Source organism: Sciurus carolinensis, chromosome 18 (assembly GCF_902686445.1).
Source record: "Sciurus carolinensis chromosome 18, mSciCar1.2, whole genome shotgun sequence".
Classification (NCBI taxonomy): domain Eukaryota; kingdom Metazoa; phylum Chordata; class Mammalia; order Rodentia; family Sciuridae; genus Sciurus; species Sciurus carolinensis.
Genome location: NC_062230.1, coordinates 32,908,172 through 32,935,097, shown reverse-complemented (window position 1 = coordinate 32,935,097; position 26,926 = coordinate 32,908,172). Strand labels below are relative to the sequence as shown.

The following is a 26,926-nucleotide window of genomic DNA, read 5'->3' as shown; positions in this document are numbered from 1 at the left end:
TCTCTGCTTCTCCCTCCCTCCCCTCCCCCAGCCGTCCACCGACAGCTCTCCTGCTTTCTTTGGAGACAGTGAGCACGTTTCTCTGGAGCATTGGTTAGATCCCTGCTGTATCGGTCATCTCTCGCTGCGTAACAAGCTGCCCCACTGTAGCAGCCTGAAGCATGCAGACACTTGTATCTTCTCATAGGGCCTGAGGCGGCGGGATTGGGAGCACCCGAGTTTGGCAGGTCTGGTCCCTGGCTGTGAGGAAGGTCAAAGGCTCAGCAGAGCTGTGATCATGTGACCACTTGACTGTCCACATCCAGGATGGCTCGTTCACGTCTGAGACTGGGTCATAGAGGGCCATACGCTCCTCCTTGCTTTCTGGACCTCTTGCATTGAGCAGCCAGGCTCCCTCCTGGCTGCCATGCTCAGAGGAAGCCCAAGAGTCTCAAAGAGGCCACGCATCGGCACTTCCATCACCGTCCAGTGACACCGGCCTTCGGGTCCCAGCAGACAAGACACGAGACACATGCGTGTATGAAGAAGCCCACATACATTTTGTATCACCTCCAGCTGGGGCTTTAGACTTCACAGAAATAAACCATACATAAAAGGGAGACACCCCTAATGCTTCCAAGGGGAGCCACCTCATCGAGAAGACCCTGCCTAACCAATGGCACTAATGGAGCTAAGAAGCTGCTCTTAAGCTCTCTCTGTGGGAACTCACCTGACTCTTTAACAGACGGGAACAGGTCACTTTGACCAGCTTGATCTTAAACACCTAGCAAAACAGTTAAAACCAAAATATAGCCATTCTTGGGCATTTAAAAGAAATAATACTTAAATGTAACTTAAGATGTACACTTGTGTTAGCCCACTAGAATAAAGACTGGAAGCTACAAAAGAGAGATTCTTAGGCAAATGTGCCTGATAACTATCAAGAGAAACTGCCAGAGTCAGAAGTTTTAGTCAGTTTAAAGCCTACGGACACAGGTAGGCTAAATCTATGTTTGCTAGTATCTCTACTAAATGTTGTGTTTACATTCCTGATAACCTAGACAATGTTAAAGTTCCCAAATAAAGGCCTTGTTCTCTCCAACCTTTGCTAGGCCTTGTTATGGGAACAACTTCTCAGTTCTTCCACCCCCTGGTGAGGAATTATTGACTTCTGTCATCTTCATGATATTCATTGGCATGTTCCAGATTCTGCAACATTTATATTGTAGTAATCTCATTTCAGTACTCATGTCGTTTTGTTCTTCTCTCATAGAAGCACCCATCCCCAGATGCCTTTACAAACTGCTCTTCCCCTACCGGACTTCTACCATGAACCCCTCAATTGACCCAATTTCTAAAAAGGGAACTCCAAACTGCTTGCCCCACGCTGCCCCCTTCCAGCTTGAAGAAGTCAAATCGATCATCACCCCCTTTCCCTACAGCAGTGAAGGAGTTCCTAGAATTAGAGGGGTGAATGAAGTCAGAATTGGGGACAGGCAGTTAGTGTAGGAATAGGGGATCAGTGAAATCGAGGAAATGAAGTCCATGAAAACCATCTGCCTTTGGAAGTCTGGAAGGAGAATGGACTTTTTACATCTCACCTGCAAAACCAGCCCCAGTCACTTGGGCAGGAAGGAGAGAGAAGGCTTCAAAAAGAACTGGAGAGCAAAAGATTTTCTTATAAAAACAGAAATGGGGGAATGTAATGTATAAAGCTGCTCCCCCGCCCATCAGGTGCAGCCATTTTCCCCGCCTCCCAACCACTTGTCAATCTGTGAACATCCTAGCTAGCTATTGGTTCATCAGTCAGCTTGCAAGTATCCTTCTCCGTTATTGGTCCCCTGTTAGCCCAGCGGAATTCAACTGTTTACTGTAGCTTCCCCGCCATCTTTTTTTCCATTCTCCTCTCTGTCCTACTCACTTTTCTCTATCCTCCTGGCTTTCCACTCTCTCTAGAGTGCGCCTTTTCATTTCCTTTCTCTTTTCCTCTCATTTTCTCTCTTACCCTGCAGGGAGACACTGTTTACTTAATAAATTCCCTTATGTGAAAAAAGAAAGAAAGAAAGAAAAGACAGAAACCATACAAAATCAGAATCGAGTGTATGGGCATTTTTTTATTTATACAGGCACCTGACCTATGTCTTAGCTTATCCAATCCTCCCAGTATCCCTCAGGGCTCATGTTATCACCCCCAACTTTACACAGAAGGAGACTAAAGCCCAGACAGGCCAGGTATACTGGCATATCTACAATTCCAGAGACTCGGGTGGTGAGGCAGGAGGATTGCAAGTTCAAGGCCAGCCTCAACTTAGCAAGACCCTCAGCAACTTAGCGAGACCCTGTCAGCAAATAAAAAACAAAATAGGACTGGGATGTATCTCAGTGGTAAAGCACCCCTGGGTTCAAGTCCCAGCAGCAATAAATAAATAAATAGCCCAGAGAGGTTCAGCAGCTTGCCCAAGACCTCCCAGCAGGTACTGTAAGCCCAGAGTGCTAGCTCCTGTCTTCCTGGCTCCAGACCCACCCTCCCACCTGGCAACTCGCCTCACCAGACTGGGCCCCATAGCCATAGGAAATTCTAGAGCTGAAGAGCACATTGGTTTAGAACAGAAGTCCATGCCCAGGGTCCCTGGGAGTTCTTTAACTGGGAGGCTGGGGTTCAGAGAGGTGAGTGAGTGACACAGGGGACCAGGTTGGGAGACTTAGGCAAGGCCTGTACCCTCACTGGGAATTCCGTTCATTGAAAACCTTTCCTGGCCAGGTATACTTTTATTTATTTATTTATTTTTCACTTGGTTTGTGTCTGTTCGTTTTTGGTTTTGTGTTTGTTTCCTGGCCAGGTGTTCCTGCTGCAGTTAGCCAGCCCTTTGATGAACAAGTGACGACATCTCTTTCTTGGGTGGTGAATGGAAAGCTTTCCATCCAAGGACTTCTCCTGAATCTCTTCCTGCGGGAGGCCTCCCCCCTGCTGGTGAGGGGCAGTACTGCAACTCAGCTCTACTAGGCAAAAAAGGGCCAGGGATTGCCATGTGGGTGCACCAGGGCAGATGGGGATGCTCCAGGGGAGCTGAACCAGGAAGCAGTGTTGCGTGGTTAAGCCTGCGGACTCCAGAGTCGGGTGAGCTGAGTTCACATCCCTGGCTGCCACCCAGTCAGGGTCCCCTCAGGAAAGAGGAATCACACCAAGCATGGTAGACAGAGAGAAATGGTTACATGTGAATAACATGGTCACCAGAGATCAGCAGTGGCCTGCAGCCAACGCCCCACTGAGTTAGCAGGAAAAGAGGCAGAGCCAGGTTTCTAGATTCCAGAAGAGAGGGTCACCTGGCAGACGCAGACGGGCAGGAGAGCCGTTCCAAAGAAGATTCTGTGCCACGGAAACTGAAGCCACAGAGAAGTCCCTGCTGCTGCTAAGCTGCCACGGGAAACAGAGAGGACAGACACCTGCTTTCTCCCTTCCGACCAGGCCTCCTGTCCACGGGCTGACCCCAGAAGCTAGTGGGTGAGAAGCCTGAGAAATGTCATTCCTCCCAATGTGAAGTTGGGCCAGGGGTCAGGTCCGAGGCAAACAGGCAAAGGCTGGACACAACCTCACCGTGCACGTGGCCTTGAGCAAGAGACTTGAGCCCTGTACCTTTCTGCTCCGAGCCTCAGTTTCCTGCTCTGCAAAATGGGGATATGACATTCCACCTCATTGGGACACAGTGAAGGTCAAGAGAAATGACCCTGGACAGCTGCTGGCACAGAGTCCAGCACAGGGTGGTGCCCACTGCAGGCTGGGGCTGTTAGGGGGACCTGCTGACCCCCAGAATGGCTCCCAGGAGACCCTCTGGATCTTAGTCCGTGAAGGAGAGGGAGTGGGACTCTCTGTGCGGTCAGTGTGGTCTCCCTCCTTGCCACACAGAATGTGGTACACACTGTCCCTGGCCAGCCTGTGCTCCGAAGCTGGTGTGCGAGAGCTAGGGGGGACAGTGTGCAGTGGGCGTGATGTGTATGTGCGTGTGCAAAGGTGCAGCAGCTGCAGAGCACCCTTCCGCAACCCCACCCGGGACCCCGGCTGGGTCCAGGGCCCAGGGCCACGGGCTGGGCTGGGGCTCCTCAGCCTGAGACTAAGCTGCTTTGCTGGCTGAGTGAGCTTGGTGCCCAGGAGCCTGCTCTGTGCCTCAGTTACCATATCAGCAGAATGGGGATAATAAGGAGGCCTCCCCGGGAGGGTTGTGAGGGTTCTAGGGATTAGTACTTATAAAGCAGTTGCCCAGGGCATGGAAGCTTCTGGAAGGCGTTAACTACTATAATTATCAACTCATAGTTTTAAAGTTCACTTTGAAATAGTTATCTATCTACTTTGGAGCACGAGCAGATTTTTATCTTGCTATTTTCTCTGGTCATTGTGTTTACGTTGATGTCTGCTTGCAGTGCTGCATAATCCATGACTCAGGAGGCTGAGGCGGGAGGATCACAAGTTAAAGGCCAGCCTCAGCAACTTAGTGAGATTGTGTCTCAAAATCTCAAAATACAAGAGTTGGAGATGCAGCTCGGTGGTGGCAGGGATTTGGGGGAATGACAGCCTTCCGCAGGACTAGAACGGGCGAGTCGCAGTGAAGACTGGTGCAGGATGCAGGGCCAAGGGCTCCTCCAGCCCACGGGTGGGGGAATAGAAATCGACTGGACCCCTTGGAAAGGGCCAGGATCCCCTCAGCTGGCCACACACCACCTTTGCACCTAGCAGTGTGGCTCCTGGGCAGCCTGACTGGAGAAAGCAGCTGCTGCCCACCCAGGTACCATGGGGTGCTTCGCTCACAAGACCCTGGGAGGGAGATGCCCCAGGGTCCACCAGTTGGATGCGAAGCAGCCCCACAGTGCAGCGCCCCTGGGTGATGCTGAGGAAGAATCCTGCGCTCAGCACGGAGGCTCAGAAAATGCCGGAGTCTGAGACCCCAGCGCCGTCGGATTCCACTCCTGAAATGCAGACCCGAACCAGCCATTGAGACCTAAGGCCACCAGAGTGGAGCAGGGTGACCCGAGGGAACCTTCTGGTGCTAGAGATGTCCTGCTCCACCCGGTTGGTGGATCCATGGGCGTACACCAATGTCAAAACTTAGGGAGTGAGCCAGCTCGGGGGGCGGGCACCTGTAATCCCAGTGGCTCAGGAGGCTGAGGCAGGAGGATCACACGTTCAAGGCCAGCCTTGGCAATTTAGGGAGGTCCTAAGCAACATAGGAAGACCCTGTCTCAAAATAAAAAACAAAAAGGACTGGGGAGTGGCTCCGTGGTTAAGCACTCCTGGGTTCAATCCCTTGTACCCTCCCCAAAAAAAAATCACGGAGGGGGACATTCAGATGACCACATGTAATGATCGTGCCTCACCTCCACGCACACTTCCTGAAATCATTTTTGCAAGGTGACCCCAGGATTGTGGGAATGACAGGAAGGAGGGACTTGAAGCTTGAACACTTCACCAAAGAAATTCAAGAAGAATTCAGGAAGGTGGCCGTCCTGAGATCCCTTTATGAGCAATGTCCAGAGCGGGCAGCCCTGAGAGGCGGAGGGCAGGGCGTCTCCCAGTCCCGGGGCGGGGGAGTGACCGCTAGCAGGTGCCGCGGTGATGCAGACGCTCTGGAGCCAGGCGGTGGTGGCTGTGCCGACTGCCCCTGAACCCTACGTTCAAAACCATGGATTTTACGTCGCGCATTTTGCCACGTTTTTAAAACCCAAGCGGGGGCTGGGGAGTAGCCGGGTGCCCCGCATGTGCGAGGCCCTGGCTCCAGCTCAGCACCGGAGGAAAAAGCCAGTGTTGGGAAACCCCAGCTCCCGCGGGGCCGGCCGGAAGCCCCGAGGTGCAACTGAGCAGCCCAGGTCCGAGGGGCTGCCACCCCGGCCCGGCCCCGCCGAGAACCCGCTGCCCTGTGGCAGAGGCGTTCCTGGAAAGCAGGCGGGCGGAGTTCCTCGTAGAGATCAGAGGAGCCACCGCAGGTCCCCGGCCAGGGCCAGGCCCCCTCCCTGGATGCCGGTGACACTTCCCCTGGGGGAGGGGCGGGGACACAGGTCTGAACCCTGAACATGGTGTTCTCGGCCGGCTGGGAACAGCCGGCCTGTGATTTCCTGTCCCCTCCCCGCCCGCACTGCCCGCCGCCCGCCCGCCGGCTGCTACCCCTGCCCCAGACAGGACAGGCTGGGCTGGGGCTCCCGGGTCAGGGGTCGGGAATCTGGGGCCGTCGGTCCGTAAGTGGCCTCCCTGCCACTTTACTTATTGTATTCAGTTGAACAAAGTGAGACAAACCTAAGAGGGAAGGAGGGTGAAGTCCCACACCTAGAAGCGGCCACGCGTCACAAACTTCGTCCCTCTTCCTTCCCCTCTCCTCCCCTCCTCCCTCCATTCCACGCACATTTATTGAGCACCTACTGTGTGCCGGGCCCTCCTTGAGGCCCTGGAGACATACGAGTGAACTAGAAAAGTCCCTGCGTGGCTCTGGGGGGACTTTCCCCGCGTGTGTGTAGATGAAGGGTACCGGAAGCCGACTCGCTCGCAGGACACTTTCTCTGAGCTGCTCCAAGCCTTTCAGCGCTACCTACTCACTAACCCTCCAGACACCCTTATGAAGAAGGTGACGTTATTCACAGAGGCCCAGAGAGGGCAAGTGATGGCCTGAGGTCACACAGTCAGCAAGCAGCAGCCGGATGAAGCGCAGCACCTGCAGCTCCGGGGCTTGTCTGGGGAGCCAGAGCTCAAGCTGTGTGGAGGTGGCAGTGGTGACAGCCGTTGGGGATGTGAAGGGGCAGGTCGCTCTGCTTTGTAGGCTCTGTCTTCAGGTGCCCCCGTGGAGCAGGCACGGGCATTAAACCCAGAGCGGGACCCCTGTCCCCTGCGGCCGTTCCCTGCGCTCCTTACCCAGAGTTGGGGCGGGACCCAGGCCGCGGGCAGTGGGCGCCTTTCGACTCCGCCCGCTCTGGGCCTCTGGGCGGCCGGTTTCTCTTTCTGTCTCCGCTGGCTCGTCACCCGCAGCTATTCTGGGCCTCCTGTCCCCTTTCACTTTCTGCTCTGCCTCTTCCTGCCTCGGTGGTTCCCCGCATCCCCCTCCCCCGACGGAGACCTCCTCCTGGCCCGCCCAGCCTCTGCCCAGGCCCCCTGTGCCCGCGGAGGCGGCTCCTCCCGGAGCTGCCAGGGAGCCAGGCGCAGGCTGCGGCCAGGTCTGCGTCCCAACCCCCTCTGTCCCCGCTGCCCGGCACCTCAGCCCACCTCTGCCCTCAGCCCATTCAAGGGGGAGGCACTCTTCCCGCAATGGCCACAGCCGGCTGCCAAGGGCTGTGGAAGGGATCACCCCGGACGGTGGGTGCAGCTGCCTCCCGAGCCCGGGGTCTCCATCCGGGAACCAGGTGCCTGGACTGAAGAATAGCCCGTCACAGTGCAGAGAGCGGAAGACTGGGCTGGAGGACAGTCCTGGAAGGCCCCCGGGAGAGGGGACCCTTGAGCTGAGTCTCAGGACGGCGTGCAGGGTGACAGGCTGTGCAAAGTCCCGGGGCAGAGGGGCTGGGGAAGGGCAGGCGCTGGCCCCAGGGGCCTGGCAGACCTGCTCCCAGGCGGCCGGCCCGGGAGGACCGCATGCCTCAGGGGACAAGGCCAGGCAGGGCTCCCAGGCGGGCTCCCTCGGGCACAGCCAGGCCTTCTCTGCGCTTGTCAGGAGAACGTGGCCGACAAGGGGACGGCATCTCCCACCCTCTGACAGCCTCGCCTCCAAGGAGCAGCAAAGAGGTGCCTCCCGCGGCAGCCGCCGCTGTCCTCCCGCCGTGGTTGTCCGGCTGTTGCTGTCCTCCAGGCCACCGCATGAGCCACTCGGGATGGCGCGCACCGGTGCTGCTCCGGGGCCTGCGGGGCGGGGCTCTCGGCTGCAGCAGGGCCGCGCTGGCCTGCCGAGGCCCCGAGCCCACGGGCAGCTGGAGGGCAGGCCGGCCGCTGTCCTGGAAGGGTTCCAGGCTCCACGCGGCTGCTGCCCACCCTGCTGGAGCGGGCAGGTCCCCAGGGAGCAGGGGCAGGCGCGACCTCCAAGACCTGGCCGGCTCCCGGCCGCGACGCTGCCCCTCCATCCTTCCCCTTGGCCAGAGCAGCCCTCTCGGGCTGGGGACCCAGGCTCCACTTCTCCATGAGAGGGGTCGCCGAGTCACACGGCCCGGATCAACCCGGGCCGCACCATCCCACGTCAGGGACGTCCGTGGGCAGTGGACAGCAGACCCGTGCTGGCCCAGGAGGCGCAAAGAGGGCCTCGGTGGGGGGCTGTTCTGGGGAGGGATCTATTCAGGGGCCACCCTACCCCGCCCTCTGCACCGGGGACTCTCAGCTCCAGCGGCCACTGCCATCCTGGGTCACGAGACCTGCCTGCGCTCTGGTGACTTGGCCCCTCCCCTTCCCACTGTGCAACCCCGGCGAGTCCGCTGACCTCTCTGAGCCCTTCACAGAATGAAGGCGTCCAGCCCACCCTTGCGCGGGGCGTTTGAGGACAGCGAGCTGAGAACTTTTTAAAAGCCCTCTCGGGTGATGAAAATGTGCATCCCGTGACTTCTTTTGTATTTCCCTCGTTCTTCCTTAGTGTTTGAACAACAATGGCAGCAGCCACAGTAGTCCCGGCCAGCAATGATGGAGCACCTACTGCGTGCCTTCCACAGCTCTGGCCCCAGACTCTCCTGTGCTCTCACTCGCTCTGAGTAAAAAGCCTCATTCCCTTCTGGGATCCACAGTCCACACTGCTGCCTCTCGCTCCCCGGCCCTGACCTCGACTCTTGCCCTCTGCCCTTGCTGCATCAGTCACCCTGGCCTCTTTCTTTGACCTGCAAGGCACAACACTGCCCCAGGGCCTTTGCACCTGCCCTTCTCCCTGCCTTAATGGTCTTTTGATGCCTAAATGGGTAAGTCGCTCAACTGCTTTAGGTCCCTGCCTCTCAGAGGCTGCCCCTGACCCTCCAAGTCACACGTGGCCCCTCCCAGGCCCCCCGCATGCTTCTTTTCACTCCATAGCTCTCGTTTCCATCTGAGCTGCTGTTTAACATGCTTTTTGGCCATTCATCAAGTGGGGGACACTGGTCTGCTTCGTTCTCTGCCCAGAACCCAGAAGCAGGCGCCTGACATGGGGTAGGTATTCAGTAAAGGTATAATGAGTGAATGGACGCCCACGCTCTGTGAGGGACGAGCCGGGGTGACGCCCCCAGTGTCTGCCTCAAGGGGCCCCATCCCCTCAGGTCCCTGCTCCCGGGTCTGCGGGGAGACTGACATGGGCCAGACCCAGGCGTGCTTTGTTGGTGGCATGTGCTGGACTGGAGGGCCCTGGAGGCTTGGACCATGACACCCGACTGGACAAGGCCTTGCAGAGGAGGAAGCTGGTGACAGGAGGGAGCCCCACGGGCAGGACCAGCCCAGGGAGGACGTGCGCCTCACAGCGCAGGGGTCAGAGCTGATGCGGAGTCTGATCGGGGCCTCAGGCCCTATCCCAGGCCTGCTCTGTGTCCTCCTGGGAGGCAAGTCCCCAGGGATGATTCCAACCCCGTACTAGAGTGGGGCGCTGGGGCAGCTGGGCCTTCCAGGGGTGCCTATTCAGCCCTTATTTCATCCCTACTTTGCTCCCCCTGTTGGATAGCATCTCCCATTTCACAGATGTGGAAGCTGAGGCTCAAAAAGGTTAAGCGAGGGGCCTTCCCGAGCCACCTGGCTAGGAAGGAATGTATGGGGAGGACGATTACAATAACAATAGCAGGAGCCCCGAGGCTAGGTCATGAAAGACGTGTGACTTTTTTTTAGTACTGGGGATTAAACCCAGCTACATCGCCAGTGCATTTTATTTTATTTTATTTTATTTTTTTTATTTTTAGGATCCCACTAAATTGCCAAGGCTGTCCTTGAACTTGCAATCCTCCTGTGTCAGCCTCCTGAGTAGCTGAGGTGACAGGCATGCAACACCATACCCAGCAGATCTGTGGCTTTTTAAAGATGAGGCTTTTCTAGAATTCAGCCTCGCATAGCCCTGCCTTGGTTCACTCCCTCTGGGGAAAACCAGCCGCCATGTTTGGAGGCTCCTATGGCGAGGCACCAAGGTGCAGAGCTGGGGCCTCCAGCCAACAGCCAGGGGAGTGAGGCTGCGCCGAGGCCAGTGCTCCAGTCAAGCCGTCTGACGTCTTGACCATGACCCTGAGCCACAACCACCTGGCTGGACCACTCCCAAAGTCCTGACCACAGAAATGTCCTTTATTTTAACAAACGTCCTTTATTTGAAGCCGCTATATTACTTTCTACCGCTGCACAACAGATTACCCCCATTTATTGGCTTAGGACACCACACCTGTGTCATCTTACAATTTTTTGCAGGTCAGAAGTTGCGTACAAGGTCTCATAGGCTACAATCAAGGAGTTAATTTGGGGCACAGTTCCCAACCGAAAGGTTTGGAGGAAAATCTCTGTTTCCTCATTGGGTGGCGGCTCAGGGCTCCTCTCTGCTCCTTGGTGACCTACATCTCTCACCGCTGGCTCCCTCAGTTCAATCCAGCAAAGGTCTAGTGACTCTTTCCCATGCCGTAGATCCCTGACCTTCTCTGTGGCACCCATCAGAGAAAACTCCTATGATGTCGTGAGGCCCGCTGGGTGGTCTCCCTATTGCAAATGTGACGTGTGGAACACACAACCTAACCCTGGGAGCAAGTGCATCCTCCTACACACAGCGTGGGGGAAAATGGTGAGGGAGATTTTAGGAGTTGGCCTCTCTCATCCCCGGAGTGTTGGGGTCCTTTGTTACACAGCAGAAACTAACTAATGCAAGAGCTAATGAGTTTTCCAACATGGAAGTTCATGCCCTTGGAGTGCAGGAATCTGTAGATTCTTTGATCACTTCTTCCACCCATTTTCTTTGTTCTCTCTACGTCATTTGAGTCCGAAGTTGTCCTTTGTGAGATCGACCCCTGACTTTCTGATCTTTCCTGTTTTCCCTCTTTTGGTTGCTCTGGTTGATCTCTTCTACCCCGTCTCCTAACACTTCTCTTTCAGTGTTCGTTTCTACTATCCTCTTCCTAGTTCTTCTCCCTACCTACAAGGTTCCTTTTCACAATATCTTGTTCTTGTTTTATGGATGTGACATCTTCTATTTCTCAGGATTTTTTGTCTTCTCAAAGGTTTCTCCTGCTTCCCACATTGGCCCCGTTATCTTTCTGTTTGTTGATTTCAGTCTCTGCCTTTTATGTTCCAAGCTTCCCTCAAGTGTTCCGAGACCCTCAACTGAGAGTTTATATTGAAGAACAGGAAACTAAAAAGATCCCCCATGACGTGGGGACAGGTGAGGCCTTTCCAGGCAACTGTGCAGGATCTATCTGTCATTGCTGGATCCAAGGCCAGTATCTGCAGTGTCTCCTCCAGCCACTTGCCTGGGGGTCTACCAAGCTGCCATCTTCTAGGTCCAAGTAAGGAATGAAGGCAGGGGCATCTTACCGATGGGCCCGTGGCCTTTTCTCATTATGTTGGGACTGATTCATCCTCAGTCTAGCCTGCTCTCTCCAAACCCAGGCCTCCCGCACACTCGTATTTAGATGGCATTTGTATTAAGGCTGCTAGTAGAGATTGGGGGGGCTAAGAGCATCCCAAGTCATCCCTCGGTACCCCCATGATGCCAGGTGGTGGGAGTAAAAGTGATCCGGCCACGCTCTCCTGCCAGGGTTCAAGACCACTCATGACTGAGGACCTACTGTGTGCCAGATTCGGCAGAGTTCTGTTCCCCAGGGAACATTTGGCCATGTCTGGAGACATTTTTGGACACTGCTGGCATCCAGAGGGGGAGGCCATGGCTTCTGCTGACCATCCTGCAGTGCACAGGACGGGCCCCCACAGCAGAACATTAAGCCACCCCAAAATGTCAATAGTGCCAAAGGTCAGGACACCCCGCCGTAGCGGAGAGGTACATCCTGACCTCACAGAAGGGAGAAGAGAGTTCCTAGCTCCTCAGCACCTGTGGGGTCCCGGGCAGCAGGAGGCTCTTTGCTCTTCAGTATTCCTAGGGCCTTGGGACCCTGGTCCCTGTGCTGGATGGGGACTCTCTGCTGAGCCAGCTCTGCAGGTCTGTCGGAGGTGCAGCCGGCCATGGGGACATCCACTCTCCACCCAAGCCAGGAGTCGGTGGCGGTGGTGGCCGGTGCCGGCCTTCCTGACCGGCCTGCTCCTCCCTCGTCAGTCTCGGGGGGAAGCAGGGGGTGGCAGCAGTTGCCGGGTGTGAGCCGGCCCAGACCCGTGGCCCTGCCTGACGTTGGTCCTCACCAAACCATGTGACGAGGCCAGGCCACAAGAAAGAGGTTTCAACAAGCGTTATCGCTTCCTGGAACTCCGGCTGGGCGACTTCCCCGAAGACCGGCTGTACCTGGTAGGGACCAGGCTGCCCCCTTCCTCCTCCGCAGCTGCCACCGGCTGCCTGCGTCTGACTACCTGGAAACGCCGCCCTCGGCCTGCGCCTCCCTGGAGATGTCAGGCAGGGGCCCGTGCAGAGGCTTCCCCGCAGCCCCGGGAGGCTGGCAGGGCTGGGCCAGGCGGGGACCCAGGGCCAGAGCCACCGCAGCCCCCGGGAGAAGGCCCTCGGGGCAGTGAGCAGTCACACGGCTGGACTTGTCTCCGTGTCGCTCTCAGAGCGAGGGTCTCGGTCTCCCACCCCGTTCCCCCTGCCCACCGGACAGGCCCACCTAGCAGCCTCGTCCACAGCTTGGGTTTCTGCCTAGCTGGGCCCTGGAGGGTCAGAGAGGGGAAGGAACCCCTGTGGTGGAGGTGGGGCGGCTCAGGAACTCAGGGTCTCGGATCCCAACATCTCTGTGCAGCCAAGGGACTCTGGGACAAGTCACTTCCTCAGGTCACAGAAGCCCAACTGTGAGCATAGGCCGCGCAGCCCTGGGGCTGGGTGGTGGGTGTGGGGTCTTCAGGGAGCTGCGGGTGGCGAGGAGGAGCCAGGGACAGAAGCCGAGTCTTCCCGGGCTCTGCTGAGGGCTTCTGTGACCTGCTGTGGGGAAGGAAAGTCCTCGGTCACAGGACCCCTCTGGGTCTCAGCTCCCTCCCTGTGAAATGAGTTCAGCGGAACCACGTGAAATTGCCGCACGCCTGCCTTGCTGACCTCCAAAGCCGGCGGTTCCAGACGGTTCAGCCTAACAACCTCCCGGAAGGACGTGATGCACGCTCCTGTCTCCCGTCTAACCACAGTGCCAATGGTGACGGCCCTGAGGGCCCCCAGTTCCTCGGCCCACCCTCCCCCAAGCCCACGGCAGAGTCCGTCACGCAGCAGGACGGCGTGCCCAGGACAGGCCTGGTCCGCGCTCCGTGTCCTCCGCGATTCCCGAGCAGCCCGAGGTTCTGGGGCCCGATGTTTGTACAGCAAGGTCCCTGAGCCAGCGCTGTCCCCGGCGTATCCCCTCCCATCCCAGCACCCCTGCCGGGAGCCCCGATGCTGAGCGATCCTGTCCCAGCAACACTGGGCTCACGGCTGATCCCGAGGGACCGTCCACGCATGGGACTGAGGCCAGAAGTGACACTGCGGCGGGGAGGGGAGGGTCCTAACCCAGCCTCTTACTTTTCGTTCCGATCTTACGCGTCGCCGTGGCCTCTACCCCAGGTCCTAGTTCAGGGCCCATTGGGGTCCTCGACCCTTGCCCAGCGGGTTCCCTGTCCTTGCGATAAGCTTTGTCTGGCTTCTTACAAAGGATCCAGGACAATGACAGGAAGGTGCACCCGAAGCCAGAGCCCCGGCCTGTCACCCAAGACCACCAGCCGGTCGGGTGCGGGACGGGCCCCTGACGGTTTCCACGCCTTCGAACTGACTTGCTCCCGGCGCTTTGGCTGCCTTCTGACGCCACCGAGGCGGATCCTGGTTTCGCTCCACACGTTCTTCCGCCTCCCTGGACCTGAGGCACCAGGCGTCTCTCAGCAGACGACCCAGGAAGCTGAGTGTCCAGTGTCCAGTGTCCAGAGTCCACAGTCGAGGCAGTTTGGCCAAAGGAGGGAGGCGAGGCTGGTCCTCAGGGACTGGAGCCGTGTCCCCTGGGCTCCTAGGGGGTCTCTGCTCCCGCCATGTGCCCAGCGTCACGGATGCCGACCAACCCGCCCTGCCCAGCGACGTGGGTCGTGGACAGAGTGACTGCCTCTCAGAGATAGGTTTTCCCACCCATGGAGAAGGAACGAGGCCTCTGCGGATGGTTGAGCGCGTCTGATGAAACGAAGGTCACACAAGGTCAACACTGTGCCCCTTCCTGCTCCCCCTGGGCTTGGGCTTCCTTGCTGACTGGAGGGGGATGATCATTCCGGCCTGGTCAACCAATGACCTGGAAGGATGTGAAATCCTAAGTTGAACTACAAAGTGTGTCATGAAGAACAGTGTTGCCCAGATGGACAGATAAAGAAAATGTGGCTCATGTACACAATGGAGTATTACTCAGCCATAAAGAAGAAGGGAATTATGACATTTGCTGGTAAATGGATGGAACTGGAGAACATCATGCTGAGTGAAAGTCAATCCCAATAAACCAAAGGCCGATTGTTCTCTCTGATTTGTGGATGCTAATCCAAAACAAGGGAAGCTGGGGAGGGGAATAATAGAAATCCATTGGCTTAGACAAAGGGAAACATAGAGGAGGGAGGGGGAGGGGAATGGGAAAAACAGAATTAATTGGTCATAACTTTCCTACCTTGTACGTGTACACACGACCAGGGTAACCCACCTCCTGTACCACCAGAGTGGGAACCTAAATAGAATAAATTATACATATGTATGTTCTGCCAAAACACATTCTGCTGTCATGTATAACTAAAGAGAAAAAATAAATTTTAAAAAGAATGGTGTTGCCTGGTGCCAAGATGCACACCTGTAATCGCAGCAACTCAGGAGGCTGAAGCAGGCAGATCTCAAGTTCAAGACCAGCCTGGGCAACTTAGTGAGACCCTGTCTCAAAATCAGGCTGGGGATGCAGCTTGTGATAGAGTCCCAGGAGGAAGGAAATTTGGGTTTGTTTGTTTCTTTTTGTGGTACTGGGGATCGAACCCAGGGCCAAGCATGCACTAGGCAAGTCTCTACCACTGAGCCACATCCTCATCTCCGAATTTCAAAAATAATGTGGACTTTTTTCCCCAAGGAGAAAAAAGCAAGTTATTAAGGGCAACCAGGAATCGTAACGTGTGGAGGGGCAAAGGGTGCAATCTGGCTGCTCCTGCAGAGTTTCCCCGTTTGCACGTGGCCGTGTGGGCCTTGGCCCTGCACTGAGAAATCCTGGCTTTTCCACACAGGACGGTTCCGTCTGCATCTCACTTGCTTTCCCTTCATTCTAGCTAGCGCTGATCTCCAGTACTCTGCAAACTGATTACTCGGGACTCTGGATTGCAAGTAACAGAAAGATAACTTAGAGAAGCATAAGCAAGAAAGGAAATAGGATGCATGTAATGAGGAAGTCAAGAGGTGGGTTTCAGGCATGGCTGGATGCAGGAGCTCACTCAGTCCATCAGAACTCCGTCTTATGCCCTTTCTTTTCAATTTTCTCTCTCTCTCTCTTTCCCCCAGTACTGCCCCCAGGAGCACTCTACCACTGAGCTACATCCCCAGGCCTATTTATTTTAAATTTGAGATACTGTCTACCTAAGTTGCCCAGGCTGGCCTTGAACTTGGGATTACGGGCATGTGTCACTGTGCCCAGGTCTTTTCAACTTTCTTGGCACGGTGGGCACACTGACTGTTGGCAGGCCTGAGTTTAGAGGAAGGGGTTCCTCTTAGTTTCAGCAGGGAGGTGTCCGTCGGCCCACCTTAGGTCAGGTGCCTGCCCTGAACAGAGGCGTGGAGACCCGGCGGCCCGTGGCCTAGGTGTTGATTGACAGCCCCTCAGAACTACAGGGCAGGGAGCGGGACATGGCCCTGGCGCTGACGCGGCTCACCGCGCACACTGCTCTCCAGCTGCTGAGGCTCCTACCTGCCCTGCCTGCGCCCAGGAGGACGCCAGCCCAGGCCCGCGATCTCAGGGCTTCGGCCCTCGTGCGGAGGAAGAAGGCATTTGGATCCGACAAGCCTGGCTGTGAACCCCAGTTCTGTCCCGAGGGCTGCGTGACCTTGCTGGGCGTTCCTTCTCCTCCCGACTGTGTTTCCCTGAGGGTGGTGACGGGATTCAGATGGGGACCCGTGGTAGATCGGAGCCCGGGGCCTGGCGCAGGTGGGACAGCCGTGCTGGGGTCCGGGTGCCGCCCGGGGTGCTGACGACCCGGAGTCCTGCTTGGGAGCAGCCGGGCGCCTGGGTGCTCGGCGTGAGCCAAAGAAATCACGAGGTTCTCTGAGCCTCAGCTTCTCCTCCTGCAGAGGACGGAGACGTGCTACCTCAGAGGAGGGGACACAACACGGTCCTCTTCCAGAGACCTCCAGGTCTCCGCTGAGGCTGTTCCCTCAGCCTGGGGTGCCGCTCCCCACGGTGGCTCTGCCTGAAGACGGAGCGGCCTCCCCCAGGGACCTTGCCCACCCAGGCCTCACGGGCTCCGCCGGGCAGCGCTGACCCAGGTGGCCGACACCACGACGGGTCCTTTCCTTCCACCTCTGTGACCAGCTAGATTACAGCTGCGGGCATGCGGCAGGCACTGGATCAGCGCTGACAGATGGATGTGTGACCACTAGTGACCGGCTACAGCCCTGGCCTCTGGCCCTGCTGCCTCTGCTGGCATTGGAGGCACCTGCCAGGAGGGACCTTGGGACAGGGGAGGAGGTCGAGCTGCCATGGGAAGCAGGGCGGCTGATTTCTAAGAAAGCAGCCGAGGGACAGGAAAGCCGGGCGCGGTGCTGGGCGCTTTTGCTTTCAGTTTTCTGGGGTCAGAGTCAAGAGGTGTCTGGGTTTCACGGGGCGGTGTGGCCGGATCGGCTTCGCGGGCCAGAGAGCGGGAGCCCTGAGAAGCCCCCGAGGGCCCAAGGGCAGGGGTCACCTTGGGGCCGCACCTGGCTCGCCCCCTGCTGCCCGGGTTCCGTGGTCTCCCACGAGCTGGGGCCACTCATCTCTTCACTCGTTCCTTCCTTCGCCCACCGCGGGCTCCTCCTTTCTTTCGTCCTTGGTTCTCTCTCCCTCCTGCTATCCTGTCCTCTCCCTGGCTCTCCTTTCCTCATCTGTCCCTCTCACTTCCTTTTCCAGTTTTTTGGTCCAGCATTCGTCAAACTCCTCATTCCCTGAAGACAATTTTTCTGCCTTTTGTGCGTGTGGTAGCGGGGATCGATTCCAGGGGCACTTGACCACTGAGCCACGTCCCCAGCCCCTTTTGTTTTTTATTTTGAGAGACAGAACCTTGCTAAGTTGCTGAGGCTGGCCTCGAACTTGTGATCCTCTTGCCTCAGCCTCCAGAGTTGCTGTGATTGCAGGTGTGCACCACTGTGCCTGGCTTTCTACCCTATTTTTAAAACCAAATACCTCCTCTCCTGCTTTTAAAACATCTAAATACTGTCACCTCTGCCATCACAGCCACCATTTCTTGGGTTTGATGTGTGATCAATTTTCCCTTAATAGGCACTGAAATGAAGGCGGTCATTACGGGGATTCTGTGCGTCTCCAGCAGCACGCACCTCCCCACGCGCCTGCTCTGTCTCCCTCTCTCCACTGCTCCATGCATGGTCCATCCTCTGCACTCAAAGTGGGACTCTTCTATTCTCTCCAGAGAACTTTCTTTGTTGAAAAAAGTTCACCACCAAGATGATCCCCGCCCTCTTGGTCCCCGCGGTCCAAAGACAGCAAACCTCTCGCAATCTCACGTGGACCCCAACATGAACGGAGGCAGCAAAGCGTCAGGTAGTGCTTCCTGGGGGAGGCACTGGCCCAGCTGGGTTTTGACGTTTGAATAGGAGTTTGCCAAGGGAGGAGGAAGCGAGGGACTCATTAAGTCATCCGCTTGGTCTAGAGAAACTGAGAAGTTGGGGACAGTGACAGGGTGAGCGGGACCGGGGGCATGGGGCACTGAGACTTGAAATTCCCTTCCAACCGACACCTGCAAAGGGGGCCTCAGCCTCCCGTCTCGAGCCCAGCGACGGAGCCACTGTGAGGCCCAAGTGTATATTCTTCCCCTGACCCCACCGTCGCCCGCCTGGCTGGGGGAGCGCTGGCTGCCCCCCTGCTGGACTCGAGGTGGTTTCGCTTTGACCCACCTTCTGGGAAATGTGGCCCTTCCTGTCACCAGGCTAGCGTGGAGGGGACTTGGCACAGGTTTCATTTTCGGTGGTGCAAGCTGGGGACAGGGACCTGGGGCCAGCCTGCTCTGTGCTCAGCTTGCCTTTTATTGAGCATGTACTTTGTGCTAAGCTGTTTAAAATCACTTCCTTTAATCCTCCATACCCTGTGGGCTCTGGGCGTCTCACTAGTGAGTAAGTAAGACCCAGAGCCCACAAAGGGAACTATTTGCTGGCGGCCAGGCTGGGCACTGTTTCCCCAGGGCATGGGTGCCGGTTTTAGGTGGAGCGAGGGGACATCTTTATAATGGAGTCCCCACCTCCTCTGGGAAACAGTGACCCTGTTTGCATTCTCTTGCAGTCCTTGGGCACGAGCCGGGCAGCAAGCAGGTGTCTTAACCTAACACTGCTTTATATCCCTCTCTCTTCTCTTTCTCTCTCCAGCAAACCTCCTGCAGATCTGCCCAGACCAGAATAAGACTCCAGCATCCAGCGAGAGCTTTCTGACAGTGTTTGGATTTGAGGGCATTAGAGGTTACCTCTTGCTGGTCCAGGTAACACACACCTGTAATCCCAGCGGCTCAGGAGGCTGAGGCAGGAGGATCGCAAGTTCAAAGTCAGCCTCAGCAACTTAGGGAAGCCCTAAGCAACTTAGTGAAACCGTATCTCAAAAATAAAACATTATTAAAGGGGCTGGGGATGTGACTCAGTGGTTAAGCACCCCCGGCTTCAATTCGTGGTACCAAAAATCGGTTACCTCTCACGGCAGGTGATTCTACCTCCATGAGTATGATCATGATGATAACAGTACATTTGCCTTGATCTAAAATTTATTGAAGGCAACCAAATAACTTGATTTGAAGAAAATAGTAACTGAAGAACAGAACAGTGGGTTATTGGAAAGACCTGGAAAAAAGTTCTAAAAACGGAGATCCAGCGCAGTCTGAAGAGCCTCCGCTGAGAGGTTCACGTGCAGTGAGCCCTGGGGTTAGACACCCCAGCCCTGCCACCAGCCTGCCAGGTGACGCTGGGCACCGGCCCTTAATGAATTCTGCGAAATGAGGATAATAACCCTACCTGTTTCCTACGGTTCTCCTGAGGATTCAGCGGGATCCTCCGCCTAAGTGACGCAACAGTGCTTGGAACTACTGAGCACTTGGCACGACTGGGCTGGTCACTGCTCTTGTTAGCAAGTGGCAAGTCGAGAACGGGCCCAGTTCTGACGGACTGATTCAGCGGCATCTGGGCCGTGGGATGGTGCACGACCGTCCTCAGGACAGTCCTGCATTGGGGTGGGAGGCATCCACTTCCCTCCCACTCAGCCGACCCGCCGGCCTCACGCAGCAGCTGTACTAATTGAGCTCAGCCTTGTTGGACACACGAGGCCACCACTGTCACATAGGCAGCAGAGCGGGAGTCAAACCCAAGCGCCGGCTCCCAGCTCCTTCTGCCCTCTCTGCTGCCTGCTGAGTGACCAGTCGGAGGGAAGGGTCTCCTGGAGGCGGATGCACCTGGAGGGCTCCTGGCTGCAGCCCTGCGTGGGGGGCGTGATGTCGTGCTAAGGGGCTCCTGCAGGCTCCCAGGTGGAGCCAGCCCTGCAGGTCCCTGGCCAGCCCTGCCCTTGCAGGATCAGCGGTCTGGCTCAGACTTCCTGTGCCGGCTCATCCTCATCTGCGCCCATGGCCTCTCAGGCTACTGGCTGCCCCAGGGCCACTCCCCAGGGCCCCTTCCGACCCTGGGGCTGGATGGCAGTGGCAGCCCTGCAGGGGGGTTGGCGGCCTGTGCCACAGGGAAGGGCCGACTGAGTGAGGGGCTTGGAGTCCTGGCTGGTTCTGTGGCTCCAACAGCTCGTGTACCCAAGGTGCTGGGTACAAAGCACCAGCCTGTGAACCCGTGGGCGCTGCAGGGGCGAGTGAGACTGTGACCCTGGGCGTCAGAGGCACCTGGCTCGAACTCAGGCATGGACATTGCCCTGCCCCGGGGGCCAGTCCTTAGCCTTTCTGAGCCCCACTACGCAACCTGGCCCAAGTGGTCGCACCCATTAGGTGCTCAATAAATGGCACTGTTTAAAACAGCAGCCAGGCAAGAGTCCCAAAGCAGAGGGGCACATCCCACTTGCTGGGCAAAGTGTGTTGGAACAATCCGTGAATTTAATTTTGCTCACAGGTAGAAAGTTAACCTCCTTTCCAGGCGAGGGAAATAGGTTCAAGACCTAAGGACTCAGGGTCTGGGCAGGCCGGTCAGAGCAGCCTGGGAGCAGACGGGCACTCTCTGGTCTCTGAGGACTGCAGAGTGCCGGCGAGGGCCTGCTCTCATGGCCTCGACCTGGCGTAACCTTGCGACGTGTCCTTTCTGGGTCTTAGTGCCTTCTGACAGCCTCGAGGCCCCAGGGGCCTAGATGCACTGGGAGGCCTCGAGGCCAAGCGGAGGCCAGAGAGGCCCAAGGGAAACGAACGCTGCTGAACAGACGGTGCAGAGCACAGCCTGGTCCTGGTCCCGCAGCACAGTGACGTCAGCGCTCTGCACGGGGACGCCAGGATTCGTGGGGGTGGGCTGAGCCAGTGGCCGCTAACAAGCCTTACTAGAGCAAGCGCTGGGTGTGGCAACCGGCTGGCGGCCACACGCAGAACGCAACGGGCCAAGGAACAACATGGGCGAGGGCCCAGAGGCAGGCGGGACATTGAGTGCTCAGGGCAGGCTCGGGCAGGACGCCCGCCGGCCTCTAGGACCCCGCGGGCAGCGCGCTCCCCGAGCGTTGGAGGGCAATGGCAAAGCCTCACCCCACACTGCGTGCTGGGGACAAAGGGGGCAGGCGGCACAGGTATTGGGGCCTCACAGCCATGGCGGGGCCTGGAACCCAAGTCCCCGTGAGGCTTGTCGATCAGGTCCCAGGTCAGGGCCAGGGCCAGGGCCTCGGACGCAGCCCACTGGGTTAATCTCGGTAAGTCCTGGGCCCGCAGAGGCTCTGGGAGATGCCAGGGAGGCCTGGAGAGAGGCTTCCAGGGAGGGAGCCGCAGAGCAGGCATCCAAGTGATGGTGGTCACACCCACCTGTCGGTCCCTTCCGTGTCCCTTTCGGATCTGGTGCATCCTCCCCCACAGGGGGAGTGGGCCTCTAAGAAGCTCCTCATTGGAATCTGGGAGGCCACATCTTGAGGCCGTGTGCAGACCCAGGCCTGGGGATGCCTGTGGGTTTCTGCTGAAGTCTGCCCCACACTGGTCCCAGCATCCTGCAGGGCCTGTCCTGTGGCTTTTCTCGATTGGCTGGGGTCGAGGGGTGTGGCCCAGAATGACCCCCACCTGCCATCAGCAATTCTCACTCCCCTGGCCCGACTCCAAGGAGCAGCTGAGGACCTGGGCAGCGCACCAGTTAGATCAGGTCACGCCCGGCGCCCGTCAAACTCGGGGTCCAGGCTCCGGACAAGGCATGACCAGCCCTGCCAGGCCGCCTCCTCCGCTCCACCTCCTGCCCGGCCTGGCTCCTGAAGTGGCCTGAGCTCATGCCCACTGAAGGCCTCGGCCCTGGCTGTCCCTCTGCCCGCCACGCAGATCTTCCATCTGCACTCGCTGGCGCCTGTCATTCCTGGGACATCCCAGAAGAGCCTGGTAGCTGCGGCCACCGTCCTTTCATCTGAGCACTGTGGCTGCCTGGTATGTTCTGGTCCCTCTCCTGCACATTCAGTCATTCACCCTCCCAGGTCTGGCACGGGGCCGTGAGCAGGGACCCAACGCCCTCTAGTTTTCCCCCGGAGCCTGGGCCTGGAGTACGGCCTGCAACACCGGAAGCACCAGACTGCCACGTGAAGCTCCACGGCCATTTTTGACCTCATCACGCAGAGATGGCTTGAGGCCTGCTGCAGGCCAGGTTCGATGCTAAGGGCCTTCTGTCCAGCACCTCATGGACGAGGCTTGGCTCTCTGCCTCCCGAGACGGTAACAGGACCTACTCATGGGTTGGGGGATCATCAAGCCGAGGCAAGGCCGAGAAGCGTGTTTCCAGGGGACCCCTGCTCTTCCCTTCCTTCCCCCTTTCTTTAAGAAACCCATCGTGTTGAGAACAGGACACACCTGGTCCAAGTTCTGGCCATTGCTTTGGAGCTGGGTGACCCTTAGTAGGTAACTAGACTTCTCTGAGCTTTCACTGCCTCATCAGCAAAGTGGGGATCAGAGTGCCACCTCAGGAATGGCTTCGAGGACAGCCAGAGGCTGCTCCGGCATCAGCACACCGTGCTCACCCTGAAAGCTGCTCCTTCCTCACCGTGCCCGCCCCGCGCCGTCCCACTGGGTGCTCAGGGCAGGGGGGCCGGCGTGGCGCACCACCCTCCTCTCACTTTTTCATTATTGACGTAAGTGTTGCTGAATCATGAAGCTGAGGTTTGAGTGAGATAGAGAATCTGCACCACCGGGAAGCCACACGGCGAGTCTACACACACACACACACACACACACACACACACACACACACAGAGCCTCCCCCCCAGAGGTGTCTGCGCTGGATTTCAGTCACACGCTGCCTGGTGTGCAGCTCCCAGGGGCTTTTAGGTCACTTTACATGTTAGTAAGGATTTTTTTTTTTTTTAATGACTCATAAAGTGAAAAAGGGGCCAGGTCTGGGGGGTGTGCCCAGCGGGGCCCTTATTCTCCGCTGTGCGGCTTCAGGTTTTAGAAGGGAGTGGGTTTGTGTCTCCAGGACTTGTGTAACAGGAAGATGATTAGTAAACTTTTTCCAAGATAGGAAAAAACCCTTAGTGTGCTGTGAACTACCTGCCACTTCATCCCTGTTCAGACGAGGACCCGTTTCCTCATTTGTAAAATAGGGATGTTAACAGTCCCAGAATCAGAAGGCTTTAAGTAGGGGACAAGGGGGCTGGGAAGGGCCTCCCGCCAAGTGCTATATATATCTGGCAGCTGCTGCTGCTGCTGCTATTATTATTGCAACCGTTAGGTCCTCGGGGTGCCTGGCGGTCCCCATCTCTGAAGCAGTATTCAAGGGGCGCAGAAAATCTGGCTCCACCGCTTGCTGCCTGCCTGGCTTTGCCTGAGTTGGTTGATCTGCAAAGTGGGGGAGGGGCTGGAGCTGAGGCTTAAACAAGGAGCCAGGGAGCCGGGTGCACCGGAAGGGGTCCTGCCGGTCTGCAGTCATTGTTAGGAGCATTACCTGATCCCCAAGTGTGGCCTTCTTGGAGGTGTCCCTCCCTCCAGGCACTGCCCGGGTGGGCTGGGATGGAAAGGACAGGGACAGGCCTTCAGTAATCCACACAACAGGGGGGAAGGGCAGGGGATGTTTTCGCAAATTTAGAAAAAGCAGCGAGTTCTTGCAGGTGGCGACTTCGCCTCCCCCCACCCCCGCAGCCCCTATTTCAGGACGAAGTGGCCAAAGCTCTGAGATGGGATGGCTCGCCTGGCCACCCTCCCCCTTGAGGACTGGAGCCCTCTTAATCCCCAGACAGGCCTGAACCGCTCCAGTCCGTTCACTTGATGCTGCCCTCTCAAATCTGCCAGGGGTTACTAGACACTGTCACTTCTGAGGCCGAAGGCACCATGTCTGCGAGGCTGCTCAGCCCTAAACCTGCAAACAACTCAGGTCACTCGGGCAGTGCAGCCAGGTTCCTGCGAGGCCCATCTGTCAGGCCGGCCGCAGACACTGGAGCCGTAAAACCCACGTCCTGGGCACCTCCTGGTGCCACGGTTGGCCGTGTGCCTGCAGTGGCCTCCCTCCCCTGCTCCTGAAATCGTCACCTCCCAGTTGCACAGAAGGCTGCCCGTTTTAGAGGCAGAAGCTGAGGCCCTGAGAGGCAGAGGGAAATGCCCAAAGTCACCCACGGGGGCCCTTCTGTCACCACAGACCACAAAGCCTCTCTCCAGCTCCAAGCTGTGTGTTCACCAAAAAGTACACGAGACAGAGCAGGGCGGGAAGAAGGAAGTCAGACCCAGCCCTGCGTCCTCAGGATCCCATCCGAAATAAGCCTCCCTTGTGCCGAGTTTCAGAATGGGCCACTCCTCCCAAAGCTCATCGTGCCCACCCCACCCCCACCCTCTTCCTGGAAGTTGCTGTGGTCATAGGAGCAAAGAAGTTTCCTCTCTAATCCATTCTGAGCAGATTCCACGCACACAGCCAAAAAGGCCAATGTCATCTCTGACACTGGAATGGCCACAGACAAAATTACCAATGCCTGGGTTTTCTCTCCCCTAACACGGGGACAAGAGCCAGTGCTGAATTCACAGTTGTCTCTCTAGAGGATTAAGTCAGTGGAGCGGTAAACGCAGAGAAATAACTGGCACACACTAAAAGCTCGAACGTGAGCTGCCATCTTACTGGACACACCAAAACCAGACCAAAGATCGCTCTCCTGAGTTGTGGGCAGAACCCTTCAGGGTGCCCAGCCACAGAGTGCTGTCCCCCACTCGGCCTCCGAACTGGAGCACAGGCTGAACATCCCTGGCCCTGGCCTTACTGAGAACCCAGGGCAACTTTTGGCCAAAGTACACGCTCCAGAAATCTTTTTTTCTTTAAAAAAAAAAACTTTCATAATAAAGTTTATTACCTAAAGTGGCTGTAAAAAATATAAAATAGGATTCTGCACAGCAGAAAAATAAAGCCAGAGACCCTCCCCCAACCCCTGGTTTGTGCAAAGATACATATATGTAAACATGAAGAGGTAGGAGGTGCGAGTTCAGGTCCTGGCCCCAGACAGTTAAGTTAAGCTGCTACAACAACCAAGGGGACCCAGAGGGAGCACCAGGAGGGGGAGCGCCCCCCAAAGGTGGGGAGGGGTCTGCGGCTCTGTCTCCAGCCGAGAGCGGGAGGCTCCTCGCCCCCCACACCCACTCCCTCCAACCCAGGCGGGGAGGGCACCCATGTGGTTCCAGGCAAATAATAATAATTAATAATAGAAAATAATGAGGCGCCCAGTTAATGCTGCCCGCGGGCGGGTGCGGCCGGTCAGATCTGGAAGGGGAAGGAGCTCAGGTAGTCACGGAGGACGGGGTTGAGGGGGATGCGCGCCAGGTTCTCTCGGCCCACGGTGGCCACGATGCGCTGGCGGCACAGCTCCTGCAGCGGCCGCACGCGGCGCTGGCGCAGCGGGGCCCCCAGCATGCGGCGCGGCGCGGCCACGTAGTGCTCCAGCAGCTCGAAGAGGCAGTCGAAGCTCTCGCGGCTGCCGTCCAGGTGGAAGCGGCCGGCCTGGAAGTGCACCCGGATACTCGTGGGTCCCGAGGCCATCTTCACGCTGAGGGCGAAGAAGCAGTTCCGCTGGCGGCTGTCGCGCACCAGGAAGGTGCCCACTGGCTCGGCGCGCAGCCGCTCGTGCGCCCCGTGTACGCTCAGGGGCCCCCAGTAGAAGCCGCAGGCGTCGAGGAGCGCGCTGGCGCGCGTGATGCGCCGGTAATCCGCGTGCGAGCGGAAAGTGCGGAAATGAGTGTCGCCGGGGGCCGGGGCCGGGGCCGCCGGGCAGGGCCGCGGGCGCGCCGGGGCGGCCGACGAGGAGGAGGAAGAGGACGAAGGCTCTGGACGCCGTCGGGACTCTGCTGCCGTGGAGATTGCATTGTCGGCTGCCACCTGGTTGTGTGCTACCATCCTACACGAGGGGCCAGCCGGAGGGGTGGGCCATAGCGTCCGGGGGTGCGCTGATGGGGGAGACAGGCAGTGAGCCCGGGGCCTGGGCGGGGCTGGGCAGGTGAGGAGTCGCGAGGCGGCTCGGGAGCACGACCCCCGTGGGCCTCAGTGGGCTCATCTGGAAAATGGGCTTTTCCGACCGCGGAGCCCTTCCAGGCGGGCGGGGACGGAGTCCAGGCTCCGGGTTGCTGGGAGCGGGGGGCGTGGAGAGGTGCCCAAAAGATGCCTGCCCCGACTCCTGCCGCCTGGACCGTGGCTCCCCGCCCCGCGGCCGCCGCCTACTGGCCATGCCGGGGACTGGCGCCTGGTACCGGCGATTTGGGCAGAGGCAGGAGAAAGGCTGCGTTGCGGGAACCCCGCGCGCGGGGGGCGGCCTGGGTGGGGCCGGCGGGGGTCTGGGGCGTGGTGGCTGCGACTCCACCACGCAGACCCCGAGGGCTGCCCGGTTCCCGGCGAGGTCCCTTCCCTCCGCTCTCCTCCCGCCTCCTCCCCACGGCCCGTCTCACCTGGCGGCGGGGCGCGGGTCGCCGCGGGCGGGGCGGCAGGGGGCTCCGGGGCGGCTCTCGCGCATGCTCCGGGGCCGGGAGCCGTGCAGCTGCCACGGCCGCAGCTCGCTCTGCTGGTGCCCGCCCCTGCGCCAGGCTTTTAAACTGGCCTGGAGGCGGGGCCCGCGCCCGAGGCCCCGCCCCGCGGCCCCGCCCACCAGCGCCGCTTTCGGTTTCTTTTTCCCGGGTGGCGCCTGGCGCGGCGACTGGGACCGTTTTCCCACCGTCTGCGGGACCCGCTTCGGGGAGGTCCTCTACCCGGACTTGTCCTCGCACCTGTACTAGCGCCCCTTCGCCGCGGGGCTCTGGCTCCGCCCCCGAGTCTTCGGGTCCCTTCTCAGAGGCCCCCTTAAGACCTGGCGCCCGCACTTTTGCCCCTGCCATCTTCGGTCCCAGAGCTCTGCAGCCAGGCCCCTCAGGATGCGCTGGAGTGGCTCTGACGCGCCTTCTCCCCCTCCAGGTGTCTCCGCACCCACCTGGGAAAGAGCTCTGTCCTCTGCTACCCTGGAGCCAGAACCCTCCAGGAAGCCCCAGCAGGACCCCAAGCCCCGCATCCCCAGCCCTGCGCCCTGGGGACTGCCTCCACCGCCCAGCCCACCCCCGCAGTCTGGGAGCCTCGGCT

General features: G+C 58.3%; 1 protein-coding gene across 1 annotated transcript; it reads right to left on the bottom strand.

The window, feature by feature from the left end:
- Positions 1-24,662: 24,662 nt before the first annotated feature.
- Socs1 (suppressor of cytokine signaling 1) lies at positions 24,663-26,635 on the bottom strand. Its single transcript, XM_047533793.1, has 2 exons — positions 26,266-26,635; positions 24,663-25,770 (listed from the first exon to the last, which is right to left on the bottom strand). Exon 2 carries the CDS (start codon positions 25,718-25,720, stop codon positions 25,085-25,087), a length of 636 nt encoding a protein of 211 aa, XP_047389749.1. The 5' UTR covers positions 25,721-25,770; positions 26,266-26,635; the 3' UTR covers positions 24,663-25,084.
- Between the last annotated feature and the right edge of the window lie 291 nt (positions 26,636-26,926).

Coding starts and splice junctions, on each gene's coding strand:
- Socs1 (XM_047533793.1), bottom strand. CDS start 25,720: ATGGTAGCACACAACCAGGTGGCAGCCGACAATGCAATCTCCACGGCA.